At 31.6% G+C, this 25,448-nt stretch overlaps 2 protein-coding genes and 2 long non-coding RNA genes across 6 annotated transcripts in view; 2 read left to right on the top strand and 2 right to left on the bottom strand.

The window, feature by feature from the left end:
* Nucleotides 1-209: 209 nt before the first annotated feature.
* On the bottom strand, nucleotides 210-1,794 carry LOC123719950. Its single transcript, XR_006756028.1, has 3 exons — nucleotides 1,670-1,794; nucleotides 1,069-1,143; nucleotides 210-410 (listed from the first exon to the last, which is right to left on the bottom strand). It is a non-coding gene; the product is annotated as an uncharacterized LOC123719950 (long non-coding RNA).
* Nucleotides 1,795-2,163: 369 nt separating this feature from the next.
* Nucleotides 2,164-4,181, top strand: LOC123719952. 3 transcript variants are annotated; one of them, XR_006756031.1, is made up of 3 exons: nucleotides 2,164-2,224; nucleotides 2,743-2,856; nucleotides 4,153-4,181. It is a non-coding gene; the product is annotated as an uncharacterized LOC123719952 (long non-coding RNA). The 3 variants fall into 3 exon arrangements; XR_006756030.1 differs by lacking the exon at nucleotides 4,153-4,181 and adding an exon at nucleotides 3,784-4,146; XR_006756032.1 differs by lacking the exon at nucleotides 4,153-4,181 and adding an exon at nucleotides 3,215-3,773.
* Nucleotides 4,182-4,699: 518 nt separating this feature from the next.
* LOC123720161 (putative mediator of RNA polymerase II transcription subunit 26) lies at nucleotides 4,700-6,260 on the top strand. The gene is made up of 3 exons (XM_045676679.1): nucleotides 4,700-4,827; nucleotides 4,899-5,595; nucleotides 5,812-6,260. Exons 1-3 carry the CDS (start codon nucleotides 4,771-4,773, stop codon nucleotides 6,168-6,170), a joined length of 1,113 nt encoding a protein of 370 aa, XP_045532635.1. The 5' UTR covers nucleotides 4,700-4,770; the 3' UTR covers nucleotides 6,171-6,260.
* A 5,962-nt stretch (nucleotides 6,261-12,222) lies between these two features.
* The window catches only part of LOC123720564 (cilia- and flagella-associated protein 91), an 86,930-nt gene continuing 73,704 nt past the window's right edge, over nucleotides 12,223-25,448 (bottom strand). The window contains exon 5 of the mRNA XM_045677229.1: nucleotides 12,223-14,193. Within this exon, the coding sequence (XP_045533185.1) occupies nucleotides 14,089-14,193 (105 nt within the window). The 3' untranslated portion in view covers nucleotides 12,223-14,088. The remainder of the gene's footprint in view (nucleotides 14,194-25,448) is intronic.

Raw genomic sequence — 25,448 nt, 5'->3', positions numbered from 1 at the left:
TCAACCTCTAATGAACAGAAATATTTCCAGCTTTCGTTAATTAGGATTATTCGTACATTCCCTTTAAGAAAGTCATTTTCTTTCTGTGATATAAAATTATATTTTCAAATAAACATACATAACAATTCTTATCTGACTTCTGTGGTTCGTAAAACCCCGAAAGGGGTTGAAAGGACGCATGTGTACCTATAGAAAAAGACACAATTAAAAGCATTTAATAAATTCTTTATTTACACCAGCCAGGTCTCAATAATATAAACAATTATTTCTATAAGAGCCGACACAGCCAGAACGACACAAGTGACAACACGGCTATAAGTCTTAAAGGAGGATGTAGTTTCGTATGCTGGTAATGAGTCGTAAAGGTCCCGACGCTGCCGTAGTGGAAATATTGCTCGAAGTGGAGTATCCTTTAATATAAGATAATAGAATTTTATATAAAAACCGTAAAGGTCAAAGATCCCTGCAGTGTTAAAATCCTTACAGTAGTCGTGATGATCACCAATAATTATGGAAATAGTTGGTTTTTATTGTGACAATTAATACAAAATTAATTGATTAAATAATTATTATTTGTATGATTTTGAGCATTGTAATATTAGTGCGAATTAACTCACTGAATAAAACTTATTTCATACATTTTGTGTATATAAATATAATTTAAAAATACATTTGTCATTAACTTTGGATTGGTTCAAGTATAAATGAACCACGGAAGATCACCCACTACACAGAGATGTCGCTACTGTGGGGACAAGTGTCTGTATGATTAACAATAAAAACTGTTTACGACGACATCGTTTAGAACAACATACCGGTAATGTTGACCAAAATCTAAAGTCACGGCGGCTAAAAGTGTATAAGTTAATAACAACGTCATCGGCTGTTACGACTATCGGTTTTTACGACCAAATATGAGTAGTCTCTTCGTCGTTGTAACAGATTTTGACTGTATAACATATAAATTTAAATATTAAAACAACGATTGCCAGAACTCATGAATAATGTAACTGAAAGTTAAATTTAAAAGTGTATCAGACTTACCAAAGACAACACTAACTCACTGACCTTATCAGAAATAAATTCTGGGTTTAATTCCTGAGGCATAAGCGCTGATTGCATTTCGCCTTCATCTTGTATTTTCTGCTCCATTAAACACACGATACACTTAATTAAAGTTCTTAATTAACTTATGTATGGCTTTATTATAAATTATTTAATTATAATGTTTAACTATACCAAAAATACATTGATCGTTGCATATCGGTTACTCTCATGGAGCATGGGTGAGAAAATATAGGCTAGTAGTTGATCGACTTTGTCTGACGTGTCGTAGGTTTTTAGACCGATCAGTTGCACTTTTTCCTAAATTGTAGGGTCATTCCTTGTGATGTAGTTTTCAAATTTCTTATAGTAAGAAGGATACTAAATAAGCTTAACCAAAAAAATGGAATCCCTTCGAAATTACATAAGATACATTACATTATATTAGTGTTAATTGTACAATATATACAGAGAACTTTAAATGTATAAATGGCCAATGTTTTTTTTTCTTCATAAAACCTTGGCGAAATCTAAGTTCTGAGTTTGATTCTAGGCGTAAAATATTATTCCTTTGTGTATAATAACAATTACTTCTAATAATTTACATAGTGAAATAACTACTAACACCATTATGCGCTTGCACAAGAACAAAAACGCAGAAAAATATCACTTTAATCATATTTGTACACAATTGTATTAACTTACGATCCGGTAGGTTATAGTAATATAATTTTGTATTATTAAAACATGAAAAACCAAGAATGCTTGGAAGTTTGTTTGTGATTTAAAAAAAAATCGGATAACTATTCAATATTTGTATTTCTTTAAAAGTGTCTTCTAACAAAATTTATCCTTTTTGGTTCCAGGCAACATATGATAAAGATTTTTCAAATATAGCACACCAATATCTTTTAGTCAAGTCTGGATGCCACCCATCCAGTGTCTTACCACGGTGTCTGTTACTTAACTTAATCATTCGATCTATCTGCGTCGCATCCACTTGACTATGTAATCCTATTTATCATACTACGATTTACCAAGAAAATGTCACGCTTTAAAGTTAGTCATGCTTTTATTGTAATAACATTTTATAGTTTAACGCAATATAGTGTTAAAAATGAATTCCATACTTCTTGTTATATTTATAACCATAAATTTTATTTCCGCATCTGAATCGAGGGTAAATTTGTATTATATACTTAGATAGTAATAATAAAAAGAATTAAAAATTTAAAAATATAAAATTAAAACAAATATAAAACGTTTGGTCACTTTGGCAGTGTACCTTTAATGCTGCCATTTAATCGTTTAATTGCGATACTTATTCTTTGAGTGGCGAAAGCACCAGCTCTAGGGTTACTGGTACTATCTACTAGGCGCCATCTTATATTTTAATTATTGAACCCGGTCCAACATTCTCTAATACAAAGGAAAACAAGTATTATTATTCCTGTGTTTACTTGTTTATTTTTACTTCAAGGTTTTATCATAATATTTTTTAAGACATGATGATCTGTCTGAAATACGTTATTCATTTTCTATGGTTCCACATAATTCCATTGGTGCACAGCCACGGATTGATAGTTTGACCCCCGTTAAGAGTAACCTTAACCACTACTAACAGTAATGAAATCCTTAGCGATAAGGACTTATACACAGCAAGTTGTCTAATTAGTTTATTTTTAATAAATATTATAGTTCTCAAACGGGAGACGACACCGACGTGATGCTGTAGGTGCCCTGGATATTGTCACAAACAATGTCCAACCCATTCACGCTGACGTTAAAAGTGACCAGGCGCTTTCAGAACAGGTTAGTAATGTGGTGAGTTCAAAACTTAATTGAACTCATAAATTGATTTTTGATGTGACCCGAGTTGTTCAAAGACGTGTTAAGACGCCCAAGATCTTAAATGTATACAATTATACTTGTAATAGTAATTACTTTGATATTTCTAATCATTATTGTTAAAATAAGTTTTAGTTCTTAAGCTAAAAAAGACGAGTGGATTTACTCTTGGTCTTGATTCTTTATATTTCTTTATCTGGCTTTGTGTGCTCGAAGCACGCCGTGAAATTCTTGGGTCTAGGTCACGGGTTCTACAACAGAGCGTTTTTTAATACACTTCATGCCGTGCTCCTGCACTTTATGGAACCAGCAGACATTCCAGGTATTCAGAACTGTTACGACATACAGGGATCTTCAAGAGAAAAGCGTGCCACCTTAAATGGCAACGCACAGATGTTGCAGATGCAACACCAGGTTTGCAAGCGGCAACACATGGGCAGCGGTAAGCACTTACCTTAACTGCTGCCGTTTGCCTCTTGTTACATAAAACCATAATATAATAATAAAAAGTCCTTTACTCTCTGACCTTTTTAACTTACATGGTATTATAATAAAATAGTCCTAATATTAAATCTAATGCACGTAGCAAAATAATAAATTTATGAGGAAATTTATCCTAAAATTTAATTATCCAAAAAAATATGATAATAATGATACGGTAAATGTATGCATATGCATACCTTTGGTCCGAAAATGGACTTGTATTAGGCACAGAATCCTGATCAGTAACAGTCTTTTAAATCAAACAGATATTTGTGGCTTAGATTATTACAATAATAATAAAATGTACAAACGCTCTATTATAAAGAACGAGCCCGTTCTAGCTCTAGGAAATATTTGCGACTATCAAACGCAGGAACATGGTACTGAGAGCCATGTTTTTTTTTGCAGCCTTGCTTAAAATCTTTAAGAAATAACAGGCCAGCTATAATTGAACCAGGCGTGGTTTTTAAGGTAGGCTTTTTTTAAGGTAGGATTTATACGACGTGATTAGCCTTACCATGTTTTGATATGTATTAAGCAAAGATTGAGTAATTTGTAAAACCTTAATTTAGTTATACATATTATTACTTTAATCGTTCGAAACATTCTTTTATGTTTTAAAAATTCACATAGAGCTCAGTTCACCTGAGTTAGTGGTACAAATTGTATCTCCCAATGTAAATAACACCTTAAACTAAACAAATCAAATCAAAAACACGTTCATTGCCTTTGTAAAAGTCGGATTTTGACCGTTGTGTATAATATTAAATCTTTCAGGTAACGCCCCCCAAAGACACATTCTCACTGCGCAGGAGTTTCCCGCTATCAAGTACATTGGATTTATTCCGAGCCATCAGTAGATTGATCACTGTCACCGTGCTAGCTGTTAGTGCTGGAATCGAATTCTATCCAATTCTACAAGGCTTTTACGACACCATACATGAACTGATTTATTCTAATAAATATTAATCCCAAATCTTAGTTTGACTACGAAAGCTGTTTTTGGAATGAATATCTTGAATTAGAACAAATATTTTGTTTCAATTTGTATTAATTAAGACCAAAATTAATGGTCCCATATCTAAGCATGACGGTTGTAAAACCGTCCTTTAATCGCCTCTTACCAAATTCCTATACTCATGATAAATTTACACTTTCTTTTATTTATCTTAAAATTTTGATTATAACGCAAACATACTATTAAAACTAAGTTCTAAGCATTTATGTAGCATAAAAAGCATACACACGACAGTCCTCATATAAAAACAAAATGGTACCGTGAAAAATCAATTTAAATCGAAATCAAAATTTTATAAACATTTAATTAAAATGCGTTAGTTTTCTTTAGTTTTCACAGAGATGTGTTTCATTATATCACCTTGATGGAGTATAAATATGGAAATATTAAAAAAAACTGTGTTACTGTTTCAGTTTCTTTATTTAGCTGATGCGGTAAGTTAATAATATCTTTGTTAATAATAAAACGAATATGAAAGTCTGTTGTAAATGAAATTAACTTTCAGTTAAAAATGAAGAAACAAAACCAGACAACACCTACAGTTAATCCGAAAATAGATAAATTTATTGAAGACGATATGGAAATAAAATTGAATTTAAATAATCATAATAATGATAAAGATTTAAATAGAGCGCAATCGGAAAAGAAAATTCTAAAAGAAAATTCCACAGTCAAAAATCTTGATTTGACGAAGAAACGAAATAAATTAGTAACTCCAAAAAAAACAGTAGACAAAAGCGCTTCACAGGCTATATACCTCCCATTAGATTTGCTCTTAAAGAATCCAAAAATAAATGGCTCTAATAACACTAATGCGAGCTCCAAAAGTCGACGGAATGTGACAATCGCCAACAATCCTATGGTAAACTACTTAAAGCCCAAAATAGATTTTTGTGAAGATACAATGGAAGCTGTAGATGAAAGCATATCCGACTTTTATAGCGCTATTAAAACGCATAACAGAACAAATAAAACGTATGTAAAACTTGACGACGTTAAAGTTGTAGATGACAATGTAAATATAAAAATGAGTAGTCCAGAAATTTCAGAAGTTACTGATATTGATGAGCGGAGTTTCCCCGATACCAGTTATGATAAATATAATCCTTCAGGAAACATTGAAACGCAGAAATTGATAAAAACACCCACTACTATAGAAATTTTAATAAAATGCGAGCCATCCACTCCAAATGAAGCGTTACGTAAGTGAAGGTTATAAAAATTAAAAATGCCTTTTCTATAATAGATAAACTAGAAGGACTTTGTTTTAGTAAAATATTTTATACATGAGTTTTGTTCTTCTTGATTTAAATATATAAAAACGATTACATTTTTTTACGCTAAATAATTACTAAGTATAATAACCTATTTTTACACATCTACCTAAATGTTTTCTAATTGTATATTATTATTTACAGGGTCTAATTCATCCATTGTTATTCACAATACAACCTACCAAGAAATAACACAACCTACCTATTGTTCCAGTCCGTATAGCTATACGCCTCGTTGGCCTTATAGATCGTGGTACGGAACATACCCTTACAATTTCTATAAATATCCATACACAAAACGTAATGGCCACTGTTACTTTTATAATACCCAATATTCTATGCCATACTCAGCTCCAAATATTGTGTGGAAAACTTGGAATAACATGGATTTAAGTATGACAAATCCTAATTATATGACATTTAATAGTGAAGAAACTAAAGATTATAGTACGCCTGAGTATGATGATAACATGTATGAAATTAATGATCAAAATGTTAATTAACGTAAGATTTCAATCATCTAATTAATCATCGATAAATATATTGTATATTTACATGAATTTACCCTTTATTTAATTAAAATATTAGGAATTCGTTCGTTTTATTATACATCCTTTATTCGTATACATTTTTTATCACTCATTTACTTTGAGATATCTTTCTTCTCTTCCCAATGCTCTATACGTACAAATACATGTATTAACATAAATAACTTCTAACTAGTCGACTAATTTGTTTTGTTTTTCTTTTCTTATTTAAAACGTTAAATTTGTTTGCGAAGCCATTAATGTATGTACTTTTTGTTACCACTCAATATGACTTTGCTGTGGAATGGAAGCCTGGTTATCCATATCACAGGTTCTTACTTAGTTTGGAAAACAGTCTCTCAATACCTTCTCAACTGTAATCTTATTAATTGTTGTAAATGTTATATGGGAGAACATAAATAAATAATTATGTATCCATCTATACCTGGTACGAGTCGTCGATTCAAAAACTTATGATGTTCTGGTTTTCTCGGAATGCTTACCTTCAGCGCAAGCACGTGGCTATTGCACACAAAAAAAGAAAAATCATTTTGTCCACAACATAATATGAACCGTTAGTTAGTCTTTCTATTGCAATACCACTTTCAAAGAGAATATCTAAGTAGAGAAAGTATGATGAGAAGAGATAAAGTACCTTTGAAGGATAATGCTATTTCTCTTTCACGTAGTATAAAGGTCTTAAAACTTATTAAAGCGTCAAACAGGTTTTGTATTAATATTGCGTAATCACTAACAATTAATTCTCAGCTAAATAGTTATCCGTCCTCTACAAAATAATATAATATAATCTGATATTTTTTTATAAATTCCTGATCACTGTTTACACAACTTTTAATTGCTTTATTTTGTCCCATTAGTTTTGTCTAAATAACTATAATTCTTATGTATTTCTGCACTTCTTGTTTACCTTATCTAATTTAATTTATTTTTTTCACAGTACTTGCCTGAAATAGATCACTCAAAAGCGATAAGGCCTCAAGTTGCCATGCTTTTCATTTAATTGTGTCAATTGTATTTTATTGCAACGAACGAAGAATTAATACTTTAATAAAATACACAAAATAAAAACATAAAACTTGTTAAACAAGGACTATAATTCTTAATAATAGCGTAATAATAATATTTTAACATAAACGTTAAGAGATAGAATATATCATAAAACAATAAATGCCGACGACAAAACGCTTATGTCGGACGTAATAGGTTTGGATTATTCACATTAAAACACACGGTCTGAATTGGAAATTGAAATTCATGAGTCGTGCAGGCCATCGGAACTTCATAATAGGATTTGTGGTATGGGCTCTTTTGATGCTGAAAATTTAATTTTTAATTCCATTGAAACCTTCGTACACATAACAAAAATACTGTATTTTATTTAGATAATTACAGAAGCTGTTTGGATAGTGTAAAGAATAATCTGAGATTGTCATACATTCCAGATCTTCTTTTTCTTTTAGTGACTCTCCATTACTGGAGGTTGGTCGTTGTGAAGCGTGTCTTGTCAGTTGCAGTAGCAATTGCAATACCCGCCCACTCCCTAACGTTGCGAAGCCATGACTTCTTCCTCCCACCACCACGTCATACTATCCAGATATCAATTCACAAAACGCATAATGATGCCAGCCAATCTACAGAGGCCCTACTTGATATTTTGGCAAGACGCTGAGGTTCCAAAACCTAACACAGCCACGCTCTCAAATACAGAGTGTACGTACACACAGTACACACCCATTTACATACTTATGCATTCACGCACACGACCACGACCTTAAGGTCTTAATTAGATGTAACACTAAGACTACTGTTTCTTAAAAAAAAGTTACCACTCGCACCATGTACCACGGTATAATTGTAATCTACCCATAACACAGGGGCCCTAGTGTGTAGACTAGCGTTAGACCAATTATGCGACAACCATATTTCTGTCATGAATAACTGTTTTGTTATTAGTATTTGCGACCTATTAGCGAAGTTTTTCTATCAATTTTGTAAAATAGCTCAATTGTATAATGTGTAGTTTTATATTATTTTAGTTAAAATTTGCAATGAAAAAAAATAAAAAAAATATATGAAAGTATTGTTTGTAAAATTTAAAAATAAAATTGGACACCAGTAAATGTAATTTTAGGTTATCATTGACTACATAACCATTTGAACTGTTGTTAACCCTTTTAATATAAAACTAGAATATTGTTGAATATTTAATTTTATAGTTATTGCTTTCATTAATTATTATTTTGTAATTTGAAGTTTACAATAACCTGTCTGTGGTGAGCCTTATGGTAATTAGCTAATTTTCTAGAGTGCCGTTTGGATGCGGCAGAGTTTGTGGTAATGCCTGAATATTCAAATAGCTAATGTTAAATATAGACTTATGTGTAAATTACTTTCACTATCACATTAGCCTAATGTGTGCTGAAACTGTAACGATCCCATAAATTTGAAATAGACCTCTAATAACTATAGATTGCTGTTAAATTCCCCATTGATAATGGGTTTCATATCATCCAAAGATTGAGTTCGATCCCCAGTGAAACAAATATGGTTTAAGGTTTAGGAATATAAACTTTTTAAACCAAATTGTTTAACAGAAATCTGTTAAATATTATGGGGTTATACGCAAATGTTTTATCTATGTTAAAGTTAAATTTATAAAATGATACATAATATTTAAATTTTCAGAAATGTCTCTCATTCAGGTCAATTTGGTATCTTTGCGGCATTGTACCTACATATTATTTCTCATTATCTTAAACGACCAGCGAAATTTGTTCTGTTTATGTTTACATGGTCTAATTTTCTAATTAATTAATCGTCTTAAGAATACAACATATACACAACTCAAACCTACATATATAGGTTTGTTATATATCACATAAGCCACTCAAAAACCACACCTTCGCCCAACGGTTTTTTCCTTTAACAACTAAATTCTTAATAACTAAATTTTCATTGTCGATTAAAAACATTATACATTCACTAACAATCTTTAGTAACATCTTCTCAATTCTCTATGCCCCGAAAGTATTACAACGGTAGTTTAATTATAAAATTGTTGTGTATAATGTATTAAGTCCAGTATCTCTCAGTTTCTTCTTAGTTCAGTATATCTAAAATCATTCTATATGTCAAATGGAAGAGATTAGCTACCCAAAACACAGGGAATCCTAGTGTAAGGGCTAGTGCGTTTACACTAGGATTCCCTGTGTGTGCGTAGTGCGTTTTCACATTTTACTATACATATTTTTTATTATGTGTTCAATACAGTTACATTTCTTTCTTCTTTAAAAGAACAGTTAGATACTACGCGCTAAATAGGTATTGACTTACTAGTAAAGCATAACGTTTTGTTAAACTAGTCCGTGCGATTATAAACCCTGGACAAACATTGGCACCAATAGATTTCCTTTCAACAAACGCATTGCACAGTTGCTGATACCATACATAATGACTCCTGTGTCTTTTAAAAATCATCGCGTATCAGATAAACAAGCCTCGTTTATCTAACAGAATAGTACTTTTATTAAAAAGTATTATTCATTACTTATTATATGTAACAAGAGCTCAATTCACGGATAAATTCATCAATTAAACTAAGCGGAGATATAATAATGGATTGGACAATGTTTGACATTGATAGAGGTCGGACTTAACAAACGGACAAGTTTCTATCCCTTTGGAATGGACTGAAATTTTGTAGGTTTGCTGACCGTTTTTTTACTTCCCAAAGTCCATAACTGCGGATAATATAGATCTTAATCATACGTAATTAGAAAATAAGTTTTATCAAATCTAAAACCCTTTAAAAACATTATATGCTCGCCTTAGATTTCTGCGATGGTTCATTAGTGTTTGTGCATAATTTAACCATTCTCGTATCTAACATATGATTCTTTATTTGTGATACTCGATAACATATCTATCAAAAACAATCAACAGAAGCGCAGTACTTTCGTGATTTGCAACATATAAAAATAAGTTCAAAATCGTTTAGAAATCTTCACAAAGCGTTGAAAATGGTTACAGCAATAAAGTCAACTCCAAATCGTTGTACCATTCTTTCCATTAACGTAGAGATAGCTGCCCACTGCATTTATTAAGTGAGTAATGTCTATAAACTACAAAATACCAAACACCAAAGTATTATTAATAATGTGTGTGTAAATAACAAATCTAAAACTTGAACGATTTATAAGCCGACTTGAAATTAATAAAATATTATTGTTTTGTATTATATAATCATCGTAGAGGTAAGTTTTGCAATTTATTTTATTTAATGTGTGTTTTACATAACGTAATATTATGTAAAACACACATTAAATAAAAGAAACAAGAAAATTATGTAAAAAAATCTGCAATTAAAATATTTTTGCCTTGCATATCAAATATTATTTTTAAATTACATATACGATATCTTAACACACACAGTAGCCGACAAATAATCCGCTGATAGATAGTACTGGTTTTATACAAAAACATATACTATACACGTATTGCAATGATTCCTCAAGTATTGCCTACTTAAGACAAACCCCCGTATTCATACATACCAGATCATTGCAACCAAAGTACTCAACCGTCTTTTTTCATGACAGTGTAAATAGAATTCGACAGAAAGAGATGAAAGACTAGAGAAATTATATGAAATACTAAAAACATATTTAATGTACAATAGCGCATACGAGAAATCATTATTGTATGTATGAGAAAATAATTTGGATGAAAATACTAATTTGCTTATCGCATCAACTGGAGTCACGCCCTCCTCTTTGTTATTGTACTTCGTGTAAATGTTAGCATTTGCAGTATTATGACGCGCTATCACACGAGCTCGTGACGGATTTTGATGGAATACCGCAAATGTATGCCTTACATTGTTATCTTACATTATATCTTTTGAATCCTCTGACATAATCTTTTAATATTATATTTTACTAACTTACTCATTTGTCGTACTCATCACGTGAAGCCTATTTACGCCTTATACTAGCGTGGATCCTGCGGCTTAACCCGCTTGATATTTCGATTGTATCCATGATCATGATGTATTCTGTACTTACATAGTATCGAATAAATACAAATAAATAATTAAAATGGGTTTATGAAATTTTCTCACATAACAGACAAATAAACAAAACCCTCTTTTAGGAAAGTTATACCATCATACGGTCAGATCGCATTTGAATCTATCTCTATCCAGCGGCAGCTTAATATTATGTAATTTTTTGAGAGCGACACGAATAGTAGTAAGTAAGTTGAAGTAAAAGTAAGAACCAGATGCCCACTGATTGATTGCGCAATTCGACTTAGGGTCCTTCAAGAAAAGAGCGTACCAATTTCTTAAAAGGCTTCTGGCTTGGAGTGTCCATGGGCGGTGATATCACTTAACATCACCTTCTGCCCGTTTGCCTCCAATTATATAAAAAAAATACCGCTTACTGAAATAAGGTTATTTATGTAGGCCGTATCTATCGAGTATCGTGATATACCATTTGCTTAGCTCAAGTGATTACGAAAGATTTCTATCAAGACAGGTATTACATATTTTCGTATTTCGCATGTTTAATAAAGAAGAATATTATTTTAATTCTTTCGATTTTAGTTATAAATTATAGTTATTTTCTGTGTTTTAAGAATATTTTATATTTTCTAATATTTTCCCCCTATGCGTAAATTTTTGTCTTTTCGGTACTTCTGAAGCTCTATGGCAAAGGCTGCCAGCCAAAAATCGATATGATAAAAAAACCTTGGTTCGTGTTTGATCTGGGGTAGGATCAATGGCAACTACAGTATGAATACTAATTAAATATTCAATGTTTGAAAATTTATTTGAATCAATATTTCTTTGCTGAAACGCTTTTCAATACGTCATCTTATTAATCTTAATCTTATCTTATGAAGATATAGATAATACGAAGAATTAGAATTATAATTAGAAAGAATTAGAATACTCTTAAGTGGTCGGTGGGTTTTAAGGTAAAAAATACTAATAAATAATGGCGAATATTAAATACTTTATTTAATAAACCATTCGGTAATTTACAGAAAATATTGAATGCGTGATTATGGCAACATAGTAATTGATTAAAATAATCTATATTCTTTTCTTAACATAGGTGTACGCAACGTATTTTATAACAGGTAAGCCCTAGAACTATTCTTAATAACTTTAACTAAATAATAAATTTTATTTATAAGGACTAAATTTGACATCTGGTGGAAATGGAAAAATCAATGATTGTAAATGGAATTCTGGATGAAAAAATCATTTTTAATTTCCGAACTTTGAAATTAATTTTATAAATAATATGGGTTGATGCAACTAAGACAAAGTGTTTTTCTCAATAAGGCCACGAGAAAATTCGGGTAAAAATCATCTTGGCACAGTGACTCAAGATAATAAATAGCCTGTGTTAACTGTATCTGTTTTCATTGTTTATCAGATTCAAGTAAACGTAACTTCTGTGCTTCGTATGTGGTCAACATTTTTCTCACAAAGTTTATCTTCAAGACAATACAAGTGCTAGTAAGTTATTTCGCGTATTAATAATTTGTTAGTTATTAGTTTGTGGCATTTGTTCGAATTCAAGAACTCACAAACTGCACGTTAAACTGATTGTATAACACTGCGAAACCTCGCCGTAGTAAACAGCGTAAAGGCGAACGTCAGTTTAGTCCTTACAATAACTTATTTAACAAATATAAAGAAGAAAATACATTGGAATGTTATCAAAAAACTTTATATATTGAAAATTTACAAGAATTTTCCAGAATATATAGAAAAATGGGATAGGTAATATCTATGTCGTTATTATTATTAATTTTGTCTACGCTGTGTTAGAAATCATACGCCATTATCAAAACACATTTGAAACTTATATTATCACGCGTTTTAATGCGTTCAAAATGTCTTAGAGATGTTGCATAGATATTTTTTCCCTCTACTCATGTCCACGATACACATAACTGTAATATATTGACATATCATTTAAAACACATTACTATAACGGTCTTTTGTACGTAATTACAATATAACTAGCGATAAATAGAGAATAATTTTACATTAAGTGTCTTGTGCTAATATATTGACATTTGAACTAAATAAAACAAGATATTTTAGTTAAAATATCATACACGTGACTAGAGAAATTGTATTATTACATAGAGCAGTTTTTATTCACTTTTATAAATGTAGCTTGCGTCTTAAACAAAGACATAAAAAAAATCTCTTTCTAGCGTAATATACCTTAATACAATTAAGTGGTTCACTGCCTCTTTAATATAACATTTATATATTATTTATATAAAGTAGGTCAGTTTAAGTTTAAATTGCTTTAGTTTAAACTTAAACTGAAACTCATTTTACCAGTTTAAATACACTGTAGAAAGAAACGAATAACTACTGAAGTTAAAACAATTAGACGGATTTAGTTTATAAATGAAAGATTTAACCCATACAAACACTAATAGTAATGATTTTATAAACAGTAAAAATTTAAATAAATAATAAAATATTAAAAAACAGCGAATTTGTAACTTTTACTTTGTAATTAATATTTAATATGTGTTGACTATTTACTATAGAAAAAAATGTATAGTTACTCTTCTACCTACACCAGTGCCGTGTAACTCTTAAGGCCTGTAGGTCTCCAATAGTGGCGTGGGCCGAGTCCTACAATACTTGTACTTTTGGGGATTCGAAAATCCATCCCCATTTTTGATAAAAAAATGCCCGATAGCAATTGGGAGTTACAAAGTACCGGTGTTGTTCTGTAATGTTTTAAATGCTTCAAAAACCTTTTAATAACTTTAAAATTAACCTAGAAGAATTAGTTAATTGTAATTTCGTACAAAAGTCGTGGTGATAAAATTAATTGGTATCCTTGCGCACTTTGTGTCCGCGGAACGAGGCCTGTATCTTAGTGGCAGCCTTGTTCAGCTCGGGATCCGTCAAGTCAATGTTCTCGACATCCTCCTGTAACAAGAAATTTGTATTAAAGTCGAAGGACCCAACACGGCTGTAGGTGTCTGCATATTGCACCACGATGTATTTAAATAATTGTTACGCCATGGTTATCATACCCTTTAATCACCTCCCAGAAGTTACAGTCCACTGCCGTGCCGTCCACTTTCAAGGGAAAGGTGATTAGATGTTTTATGTTAAGGTGATTTTATAATGTGGAGTTTCAGTTCATACATTTTGACTACTATGAGAAATATCTTATCTATACTTATTATTATTATTATATAATGATTATTAATATGACATTTGCATATCAATTTTTATATGGCTTTTTGTTTAATTAATTTATCTGAATCTATCACATTCTTTGCAAATTACCGATTTTTTATATATTCTGAGTGACCCTGATAAATATGAAAAACAGTAAAATAGTTTTAGTTGATCTCGGTGATCGTTGCTTATTGAATTAAGCTGTGACGGCATTTTGTTCAGCTGTCAAGTATAAGTAATCAGATTTCATTATTTTTTGTCAAGTTCCCTTTATAATTTAAGTTATATACGTCTCTAAAACGGTGTGTTTATTAAATTAAGCATTGCACAACGCTTCGAAAACTACGTTTGCTTAAATCAGTTCCTTTTGTTTACTGCACGCCAACTTGTAATTGGCAGACTTTTCCGCTGAGAATTAACCATGATGTTAACATGTAATTGAAATGTCAAGAAAATCCTTGGCCATCGTAGGGAAAATTCAAATTTTCTCATCGATACAAGCCTCATACTAAACTATACATTAAAAAATATTATGGACTCCTATTTTATTAGTAGCTATTGATTAAAAGCGGATATTGTATATCGTAGAATTTATGGGGTTAAAACAACAAATAAAAAATTTAATTATTTTATCATGAGTGTTTCCACTGATAGTTAAATACTATAAGTGCAAATTATTGAACTCGGTTTTTCGGTTTATTTAACTTTACGATTTTTATAAGTATTTATATATATATATTTTTATTTGCAAAAAGGTTTTGTTTTTTTTTAAACCTAATGGCAATGTACTACATATTCGTGCGCCTTGATACATAATATTTAGTTTTCCGTAATTAGTCCTTGGTTGTATTAAACATAATTTATCAATATTTCTTAATGAATATTTTATATCTATTTTTGTGTAAAGGATAAATTTATACGAATCAACTTAATTAATTCTATGCTCTCAGGTATGCTGTAAATAGCCAAACACGTTTTATAAAAAAATACGTAATTAATAACGTGTCCTTATACAGCTAAAAATACAGTATTCATCGGTTTTGTTTTCGACCAAAAATTGGTAAGACATCATTTCAGACATACTTAATAACATCAAAAGATTTTACTAACAAGATTCCTTCTATTCGGGAATATTAAGCTCACATTTCAGTGATCACAACAGCGCCCACCGAGTCTCACCGAAAGCCGTCTGGAGCTCTTTGAACACCTACTCGAACATCCCCAGTTATCGAATCAGCAACACAATTTACATTTGATTCTTAAAAGCCCTTACACCAGGTTCCCATAGGGTGACAAAACTCAGTGTTAAACCCGGTCAAGTCGCCTTTTGACCTGCATTGTAATTCCAGTCACGTTCCCGCCACTTAACTATACCTAGGAGGTATTCTTATTCTAGAAACGCTCTTATTGTGGCCTGAATTGGTAATGGCTCGCTACAATTGCTATCGATTTCAAGTTGGAGTAACGTTCCTTGTCGTTCCTTATGTGCTAGGATTTTTTAAAAATAGAACAGCAAACCCAGTATTATTATTAAAACGGCATTCCATTTATATGTTTTTCTATAATTTTATTATAATATAGACTATATAAGCTAATAATCAGTTATAATAACGTAAATTACTGATGTTTTTTTACATAATTATAGGTCTGTAAAGAACTACTTGATATACCATTTAAATTTAAGTTGCTTATGACATGCTGTATTACGAGTATATAGACAGATTTATCAAGATTGAGTTTATGAAAGATTTAAGGCCTAATTTGGGGTCAGTGCAAATGTCTAAGTTAAGAGTAGTTATGATAGTGAACTGTAAACAAGCCTTTCGATTATTAAGACAAATTTAGGGCCCTTTCCGAATAAAAATCGATCGATCTTGCCGATATTATTATTTTTACAAATTTTTACAAAAGAGATGGTGAGAGAAACGATTGTATCTTAATAAAAATTATTAAACGTTAACTTAAAGTATGAAAATTTAATTTTAGATTTGATATTTAACGCAGAAGTTATAATTAAATACCTTTTCCAAGTCTAGAACTTCTGGCTTTCAAATTTAATTAAATAATCACAGACCCTCGGGGTTGAATGTGTGCAGAATAATATACATTTTGTATTTTTTCTATTCATACAAAAATTTCTCTTTTACTACTTTAACTTACCTCTTCTTTCTTTAATGAACTCTTTTATACTATTTGAATTAATAAACGCAGTAGCCACACTCGCAGATCACTCAAAAAAAGTTTTTTTCCAATTATATACGACACAATACCCCACATTTCCATCCAAAAACATTTTTAGCACAAAAACAAAAGATCTGTCAAGCCCTCTCTTTATAATGACTAAGAATGTGAACTACTTTTGTGGTATGAGTCTTTTAATATTTCGCCTTTGTCAAAAAAGGCTTTTATTTGCTTTGATATGGTAGGTGAAAGTGTATCGTTGGAATGACGTGGAATTGTAATGACGTTCATAGATCATTTATATTTATGCACAGGACAATTCTTAGTATAATGTTAAAGATACATTTTGTTTTCTTTCCTTTTCTCAGTTTCGTCGTATATCGTTTAGGTCAGTTTGATAATGGGTGTGTGTTAACACTAATTAATAATAATAGCCGTTTATTTCAGATAGTTTTACACTTAAACACATTTATATTTCTATGATCTCATTCTTTTAGGTGTGCCCTTCTTTGGCAAAGGTCACCTCTATATTCCGCCGTGGCTCTGCAATGTACCAACTATTGTTTCCTTATTATCGTTTATTGTACCTTAGGCACCAGTTTAATACTTTATTGCTTCACTTTTCTCTTGCTATGTGCCCCGCCCATTTTCACTTAAGTTTATTTATCTTTATTATAAAATTCCTACTTTAGTCGTTCTTCTTAATGATATATTATTTATTTTGTCAGTTCTCTTCTTCCCTATCACACATCGTTCCATGGATCTTTGACTCGCCTGTAGCTTTCTGATGCAATATATATATGTAATTATATCTTTCGACGTAGTCATCTTACAGGTTTAAATACTTGTTGTACTTACTTAACACAAGTTGTACTTCTTTGGCGTAAGATAAAAATCTTCGTTTGTAGAAAAAACGACACTAACAATGGAAAAACAAAATACTTTCATAATTTTTTTCTAACACCCCAAAATAAGTATAACTTCAAAAAAAAGTAAAATGTTGATTAAAGCTTACTTCAGGGTGACGGTGTTTTGTGACTGTGCATGCGCATCGTAAATATTTACTCTCATCATTTTTCCCTAACGCGCCAAAAGCGCGGTGACAGCTCTGTTATCACAAATCTTCTAATTGATGTCCCCTTTGATTTCCTTAAAACGCAGAAATAGGTGTAAATCACTAGGCGCTAGCTTCGGTAAATATGGAGTATGTCTTCAGTTCCAATTTCTTAACTGCTATCGCAACTCTGAACTTGTGTTCGGGGCATTATCTTGGTGAAACCAAACTTCTGCAAGTTTGCCACGCCGTCGCTTGCGAATTTCCACACGCAACTTTGCTATTTGTCCTACGAACAAAGACTCCGTAACAGTGGCTCCACGATTAGGGATTATTCGATAATTACCACCCTTGGGGCTGTCCCGGATAACACAGCTCATGATCTTAGGGGCTGATGGAATCGCCTTAACTTTCTTGTGAGTTGGATATGACGGTCTCATCTAAGTCGTAAACTATTTGTGGATCGAGCCTAAATCGGTCAAATTGTTGTTTGTTTATTTCTGACACCCTTTTGGACCCCAGTGCTGTCCTGACAAATTTTTCATACCTAAATGTTAGTGTATGTTATGGAAACTTCCTATAGAAATCTTCATTCGCTATAAAACAAACACGACGATCCACCAAGACAATGTTTTCAGCGTTTTTATCATTTGTTCAGTTCACCGATGTAGGGCGTGCCTGACGGGGGTCGTCGTTAATGGAAGTTTTTCCTCACCTAAGCTCAGAAACCAACACGCAACCATAGAATATAGAGGACTATAAACCCCTAATGTTGCTCTCAAGTCTTGATTTATCAGCTCAGTAGTTTTCAAGAGACATTTTAATACCGTGTACGTCAATTTTTAAGAACACGTTACGATACGACGTAAACAAATGACTTCTTGTTTCGAAAGCCAAATGAGAATTGCTTGCTTAGTTTTTAATTATTCTAATGTCTGTTTAAAATGCCTGTCATTTTTTTTTATTCCAAGGAAAGTATAACGCATCATTACTGAACACGTAAATAAATAGAATTTCTTTATCGGCATTGGAAAAAAGGTTACCGTCACATTTTTCGGTTACGCGTCACATTTTTCTTGTCCCTATCACGGTTGATTCGAAGAGATTCGAAGCCATAAATAACAAAATGATAGTAATAGTTCTATTACAAATAATGAAATTATGTAATAATCATAAAAATGAAATGATTGTATTATTGGTATTCATGTCTAATATAAATAATAATAAAAGCCTTTTGTTAAACTTTATCTAATTTAACTTTATTTAACCAATTTCTATAATGTTGCATATAGTAGATCATTTTTGGAAAAATAAGGTCACAAAGAAGTTTCGCTTCTTATGTGTGTACACGTACACATTTTTATGTATAATATTTATTTGTTGGAAAATCAAATATGAAAAATCAAACTTTGTGATAAAATACTTTTATACCAATTTTTAAAAATTCAAATATATATTTCTGTCGTTGAAGCGACAGACCCGACAGACCAGACAGTATGAATCGGGTGAAAAATCTATTGGCGCCTTCTGTCATACAATGTGAATATTAAAAGATTTACTCACGTTGAAGTAAAACAAGAAAACATTTCGCTCATTGAATGCAAAACAGCCACAAACCAGAAAACTCATTTTTTACAGGAGAGCCGAAACAAAATTTAAAAAATGTTTTTTTGAAAAAAATCATTTTTATTTTTAATTGTTATAATATTAATATATCATTATTTTCCTTATTTTATGCTCTATATTTTTTAAATAATTACACTGTAATAGCACTCTTCCAACCTGATAAAAACAACAAAAGCCCTTTTTGCATTCAAAATGTGAACCAATGTTAGGGTAATTATCTCAAAAAATTAAACAAATATACAAACTGCTTTATTTAATGTTTTACTAAGAAAATAACTAAAAAATACAAATAATTCGCAGTAAATCTAAAGAGATACAAAGTATTCATACGACTATCACAAAACTAGACATTGTTTTATCGTTTTATGTTAAAAAACGCGATATTAATTTTAAGGTAATCTAAAATTATCTTTTAATAAAATTCTTAAAATATTCATAGTAACAACATTATAACACAAATCTAAAATAAAATTGCTGAAAGTTGAACATTAAAAGATTTGAAATTATGCTTAAATTAGTATAATTATAATACCTTTTACTATTTATTATTATATCACAGCCTGTATGGCTAAAATCACAAAAGTAATATCTAAGACAGTCTTTTTTTAAAGGCACATTTATAAATTTTGATAAAAACTTTCGTAATATTTAGGTATAATATTTTTCTCAATAAGTTTGAGTATACCTTGTTTTTTCGTTTCCGATATGGTAAGTATATGATTATACAACTTTTTTGGCACTATGTTGTAATTAGTAGATGATTTAGACATCCTTTTTGTCAGCGTGGAGACTGAGATGAATTCTTCGTTTTCGTATGAAGTTTTATATAAAAACTGATGTTTATGTTCTCTGTGGACTTTCAATATTTTTATCTCGGACCATTTTACTTTTTGCCCATCTTCGGATGTGACAAAATTTCCAACACCCAAGCATTTTAAATCTAAAAAACTGTCATGTGCAAGTTCGTAAACTGCGAAAGGTGTACCCTTTTTCTTTGCTGTCTTAATAAGAGTAATATACTGGTCCGGCACATAAATGGGTGACGATTTTAAAGCCATTGAAATATTTAGTTGAATTAATGAGTGGGCGGCATCCCCCTCATTTTGGGTATGTCCCTTTATTAAAAACTTATGAATGATACTTCTCAATTTCGGATATATTTTCACAGCATATTGGTATATTGCTAGCATGTATTTGTTTTTTTGTTGGCCGCAACAATTATCACTATAAAAAACTACGTCGAAATCACCCGCAGCTTCATCGTTCAAACGTTTCAAATACATGAGCACGCATGATCCAATTTCATTCACACCCCGACCCCCTTCCCCCTCGTGCCATACAAAACAATCTGAACTATTCTTTCCTAATTTAGTAATTGTGAAATTAAATAAATTCAATTTAGAAATATAATAAAAGCTAGAGACTTCACCTCGCGGACAAGGCATAACTGCTTGTAGATCATATACACACACTACATAATCATCATGAATATTTTGTTTATCCCTCTCCTTTTCAGATCTAGCGAGATATTTTTCTTGTACTTGTAAATGCAAGTCGTACTTTTCTTTCAAAACAGATTTATCATCTGCATTTAGGTAAGCTGTACAGTCTTCACACTGGTCCTTTTTAGGTTGCCAAAAGGAGATGTTAAATGAATATATTATAATATATTTTATATAAAACATGTGGCTTATTTTCTTCTTTGGACTTGACAACGTACAGGCGATGCAAAGCAGCAATTGACATATTTCCCTCAATATATTCACGTTTTGTGTGAGCACGGCAATAATGGCTTTCAATTCTAGGGATTGAATTGATATGTGCTTTGACACCATCTTTCAAAGAGGCCTCTAACTGGAACTGGTTCCCATGCTTCCCTCGATTTTCTTGCATTAATCCAAGTCGTTCAGAATTCTTTTTGACAACAGTTCTTATAGTTTTATCAGAAATAGAAATAAATAGAAAGTGTATTCATAAAGTATACTTTGCATACTCGAATGCGTCTATCGTTTTTAGGGAAATAATATGCGTGATTAAAGTTCTGACGAGTGCTGCCAACACGGACATAGCGATACTTAGGTTCAATTTTTGTCATGTTGTCGCTAATGAAATGCCTCTAATTTGTCAAGTCACCCATCTTCCAAAAGTTTTCAAATAAAGCCAACCTTTCTTCCCGTGAAAATTGGTTAGCACATTTTAATTTGCATTTATCGGAACATTCAAGTCCAATTTTCTTGGCTTCTATTTGTTTGTTTGATTTGGACATTGTTTCATATGCCTTTCCGCTGTTTTTAAGAGCCTCAGTGTTAGAAGGCTGCATTTCCATGTAGTTGGTTTCATCATTTGCCCTGAAAGGTCCCGGTTTTGGTGAAAAAAAATGGTCGGCCGTTTCAACTCTATGTATTTCTCAGGTAGAAAATCAAGATCCTTTCCACTATCATCCGAGGAAAAATCAGTTAAACTAGATAACGTAGAACAGTTCGCGTCACTGTCGTCAGAATCGCTGTCTGATGACTCTGATGAGTCAGTAAGTGGAACGATTTTAATAGGTTTTTTCCAAGTTCTTAAGCTCTCTTCATCATCACTAAACAACGATATATCGTAATCAGGCTGGCTGTCAGGGTAGGAGTCCGTATCAAAACTAAAATTTGCCGTTTCTCTTTGTTGTCTAAACTGTGCTAACTAAACTATTTGAGGTTCCTGGGTGATGTCGTCGAACAAGGTTTGTTTCTCTTCAGTTCCAGATGGTAGTATGTCCTCATTTTCAACATTAATTAAGGTCAAATCGTTAGGGTTAGGTTGACTGATTGGATGGCACTCCGTATCAAAATAATCCTTACCCGTTGTAATGTTTTGATAAACTCTTGCTGGAATGTTACAATCCTGAATTTGTTCAGAGTTGATAACGGGCAGGTATTGTATGCTTTCAGATTCGAGATGATTTTCTGAATGGCCGATTGCCATGCTTACAATTATTTTTGCTCTGCTTTTCATTCTGTAAATAATTATATAGACTATTATTTCTCGCGAAGCAATGCGTATCACAAATTGGGTGCAAAAATGAGATGAAAGTGTGCGAAGTTTTCATCAAAACTAGCATTTTTTTAATCTGTGAGGAAGATAAATTACTTTGGATATATAAAAGCTATGAACCAACCTAACAATTTTGAAGTGGTAAACTGTAACCTCTAACTCTGTGAACGTAAACTCTAAGAAGTAAATGTTGATTTAAAGTAAATAAACATTTTATGATACTTCAATTATACCTCTGTAATTGACAAATTTTGAAAATATGCAGTTTAGCTGTACATAAATTATTATTACCTCTGTAATAATTTAATACAAAAAGTACACATTTGTAAATATGGCATCGACTTATTACATTTTAGAATGCAAAATATACATATTTAGAAATATGGCATTGTTCTTTTTCAGATTAGAATGCAAAATGTACGTTTTCCAAAATATGGCTCTGTTGCATTAAAAAATCAGATTGTACTCACTTGAAATTGGAATGCAAAATGGACGCATTACAAAAAGTGGCTCCTTTGCACATAATACTGAATTAAATATTGAGTGTTTTTCCGAATTGTGGCCGTTTTGTATTGAACTGACATGCGTTCGCTCCGAGTTCTGGGTCGCAACTGATAAAATGGCGCGTAAGTCAGCCCAATACAAAAAAGGCGGTTGATCAGTTTGGCATAAAAATAAGTCAAAATGACGGGTGTTTTCAGCAAAACGTAAAATATTGTAGCTTTAGTTCCTAATTTTGAAATAAAATGATTTTCAAAAAAAATTGATATATGGCCGTCTTGTATTCAATGAGCGATTTATTAAGTAATAAAAGGGATATGAGCGATTAACTTCAATTTTCATACGCTACATACAGTCTTTTATTTGTATGAATTGTAAATCTCTTGACATCTATGGTTTAACACAAACCAGAAATAACAGCCCTTGCCATTTTCCGTAAATCCATTGTGGATTGATTTGCTCCACAAATCACATTAAGTATTCGTCCCATCAGTGTCCGAAAGCTTATCGAAATTTATGCTTCAATTCCCAGATGAACGTAGTGGAACTGATAAAGTCATTTTTGATCTGGGACAGACTAGATTAGTGAAAATGGAGCCGCGAACCGGTTTTGCAAATCTATCTAAAATAATTATTTTTACCACGTTTTTACGGTTTTAGTCTTAATATTTTTACAGCCTTCATTATTTGAATAATGTTTTGTCAGGTTTATTTATATGTATACAAGAGAGAAAAAAAATTAACATTTTAGTTTATAAGGCATTTTAATTTATGTGTGATAAAAGTCATCTTTCAGGAATTTGCTATAAATGTTATACAAAAAGTTGATAAAGAAATACGTAATACCTATACTTAATCATCCAACACTATTTACTTAAGTTGTTTATAGATGTAAGTTATTTAATATATCCGACGACAACATAGCCAGTAAATTAACTAGAAAATAAATTTAAAAAATCAAAGTTGTATGATATTGTTTTCAATTTTACTCTCGATTGTTCTATATAGCTTTAAAAGCCTTCAATATAACCTGAAGGGAGCTGATTATATGTAACATTATGTTGTATTCATAAATTGAAGATTCATCAGAAGCACATTATTAACTCCTATTACTACTAAATGTGGTAAAGAGACACCGTCATTTGTTTGCGACCCAAAGCGCGCGCCTAGTCAAAGACAAGTTTTCTAACTAATTACAGACAAGTCGAGACAAGTGTCCAAATTACTTATTTACCGTAAATACATTTAGAAAAAGATTTAACTATGAAATTATTAAATTATACCGATTAATATGCTCTTTATAGCGAATATCTTATTCAAATGAGTCTACATATTTTCGCTAGACCCTACAAATATTGCAAGCGACTAAAATAATTAAAATAAAGCTTTTATTTAAATGAGAGCACGCAAAGTATAAATTAACCTTAATAAATTTCAATGGCGCTACAACCTTTTTAGGTCTGGGCCTCAGATTTCTATATCTCGTTCATGATCATTTGTTAATGGAATAGGCGACTTTTTGGGTCTAAGACAAGCCGGTTTCCTCACGATGTTTTCCTTCACCGTTCGAGCTAGTGTTAAATGCGCACATAGAAAGAAAATCCATTGGTGCACAGCCGGGGATCGAACCTACGACCTCAGGGATGAGAGTCGCACGCTGGAGCCACTAGGCCAACACTGTCTTATAAATTAACCTTAGATACTTAAAATACGTAGAAAATGCAAAAAATTTGTTCATGTGACTTTGTTTACATAAAAAAGGATATTAAATATTTAACAGAGGATAATTTAAGATTTTTTCTAGCTCTTCCTTGGCAAATTTATTCTTGGCCATTTTTCTCAGTCTAATATAATTTTTTTATTCATAACGCAAAACATGCCACTCAAAAACTATGTGGATCGATATTAACTGATACAAACTTTACACATTCTTATTACACAAGTGGAACGGAAGCAAGTAGCCGCCTACTTCCGGCCCAACTGTCCCAGTTTCCACATCCGGTATTAGTTAATGTTAAAATACCCTTCATAGGAGACTGTTAAATATTCAGGCCGGATAATAGCGCCAATGTGGTTTGAATTTAAAACAAATAGATAGGTGACTTTTTCAATTATTTTATGTCAGATTTAAATTGGCTACTATTTAACTTTTAAGGCTTTTATTCAAATAAACTTTGACGTTACACGCCAATGTGATACTAAAGTCATCTACCATATCCTATCTTATGTGAGGTACATTTATATTATAATTTCAGTATTAGATAGGAACGTGTCAAAGGGCGGTGGAACGTAGCTATGTGTAATACTTACATAAGGTAAATATAATATTATAGACGCTATTACACACTGCAAAAAATTAAAATGGATATGTTTATGACATGCAGTTCGAGGCGACGATGCCTCACGTTTTACTTGCCACACTTTCTACTTTTTTTTTAATTTACTGTAATGTAATGTATTACTGTACTCTACACACTTGTTTATCTCAGCAATGTCTATCTGTGAGTGAGAAGACAAGTAGCTAAATGATCTTTAAATTAATAAGGGTGGTGATACATACCGGCCCCAAAAGGTTCTTAATGTATGAGGTCGGTAATTATAG

Source organism: Pieris brassicae, chromosome 2 (assembly GCF_905147105.1).
Source record: "Pieris brassicae chromosome 2, ilPieBrab1.1, whole genome shotgun sequence".
Classification (NCBI taxonomy): domain Eukaryota; kingdom Metazoa; phylum Arthropoda; class Insecta; order Lepidoptera; family Pieridae; genus Pieris; species Pieris brassicae.
Note: the sequence above shows the minus strand (reverse complement) of the source record. Positions and strands in the feature narration are given on the sequence as shown.

Excerpts from the sequence above, each read along its gene's own strand:
- LOC123720161 (XM_045676679.1), top strand. The coding sequence starts at position 4,771 with ATGGAAATATTAAAAAAAACTGTGTTACTGTTTCAGTTTCTTTATTTA. Across the intron at positions 4,828-4,898 it reads TTCTTTATTTAGCTGATGCG|TTAAAAATGAAGAAACAAAA; the intron begins GTAAGTTAATAA and ends ATTAACTTTCAG. Across the intron at positions 5,596-5,811 it reads CACTCCAAATGAAGCGTTAC|GGTCTAATTCATCCATTGTT; the intron begins GTAAGTGAAGGT and ends TATTATTTACAG.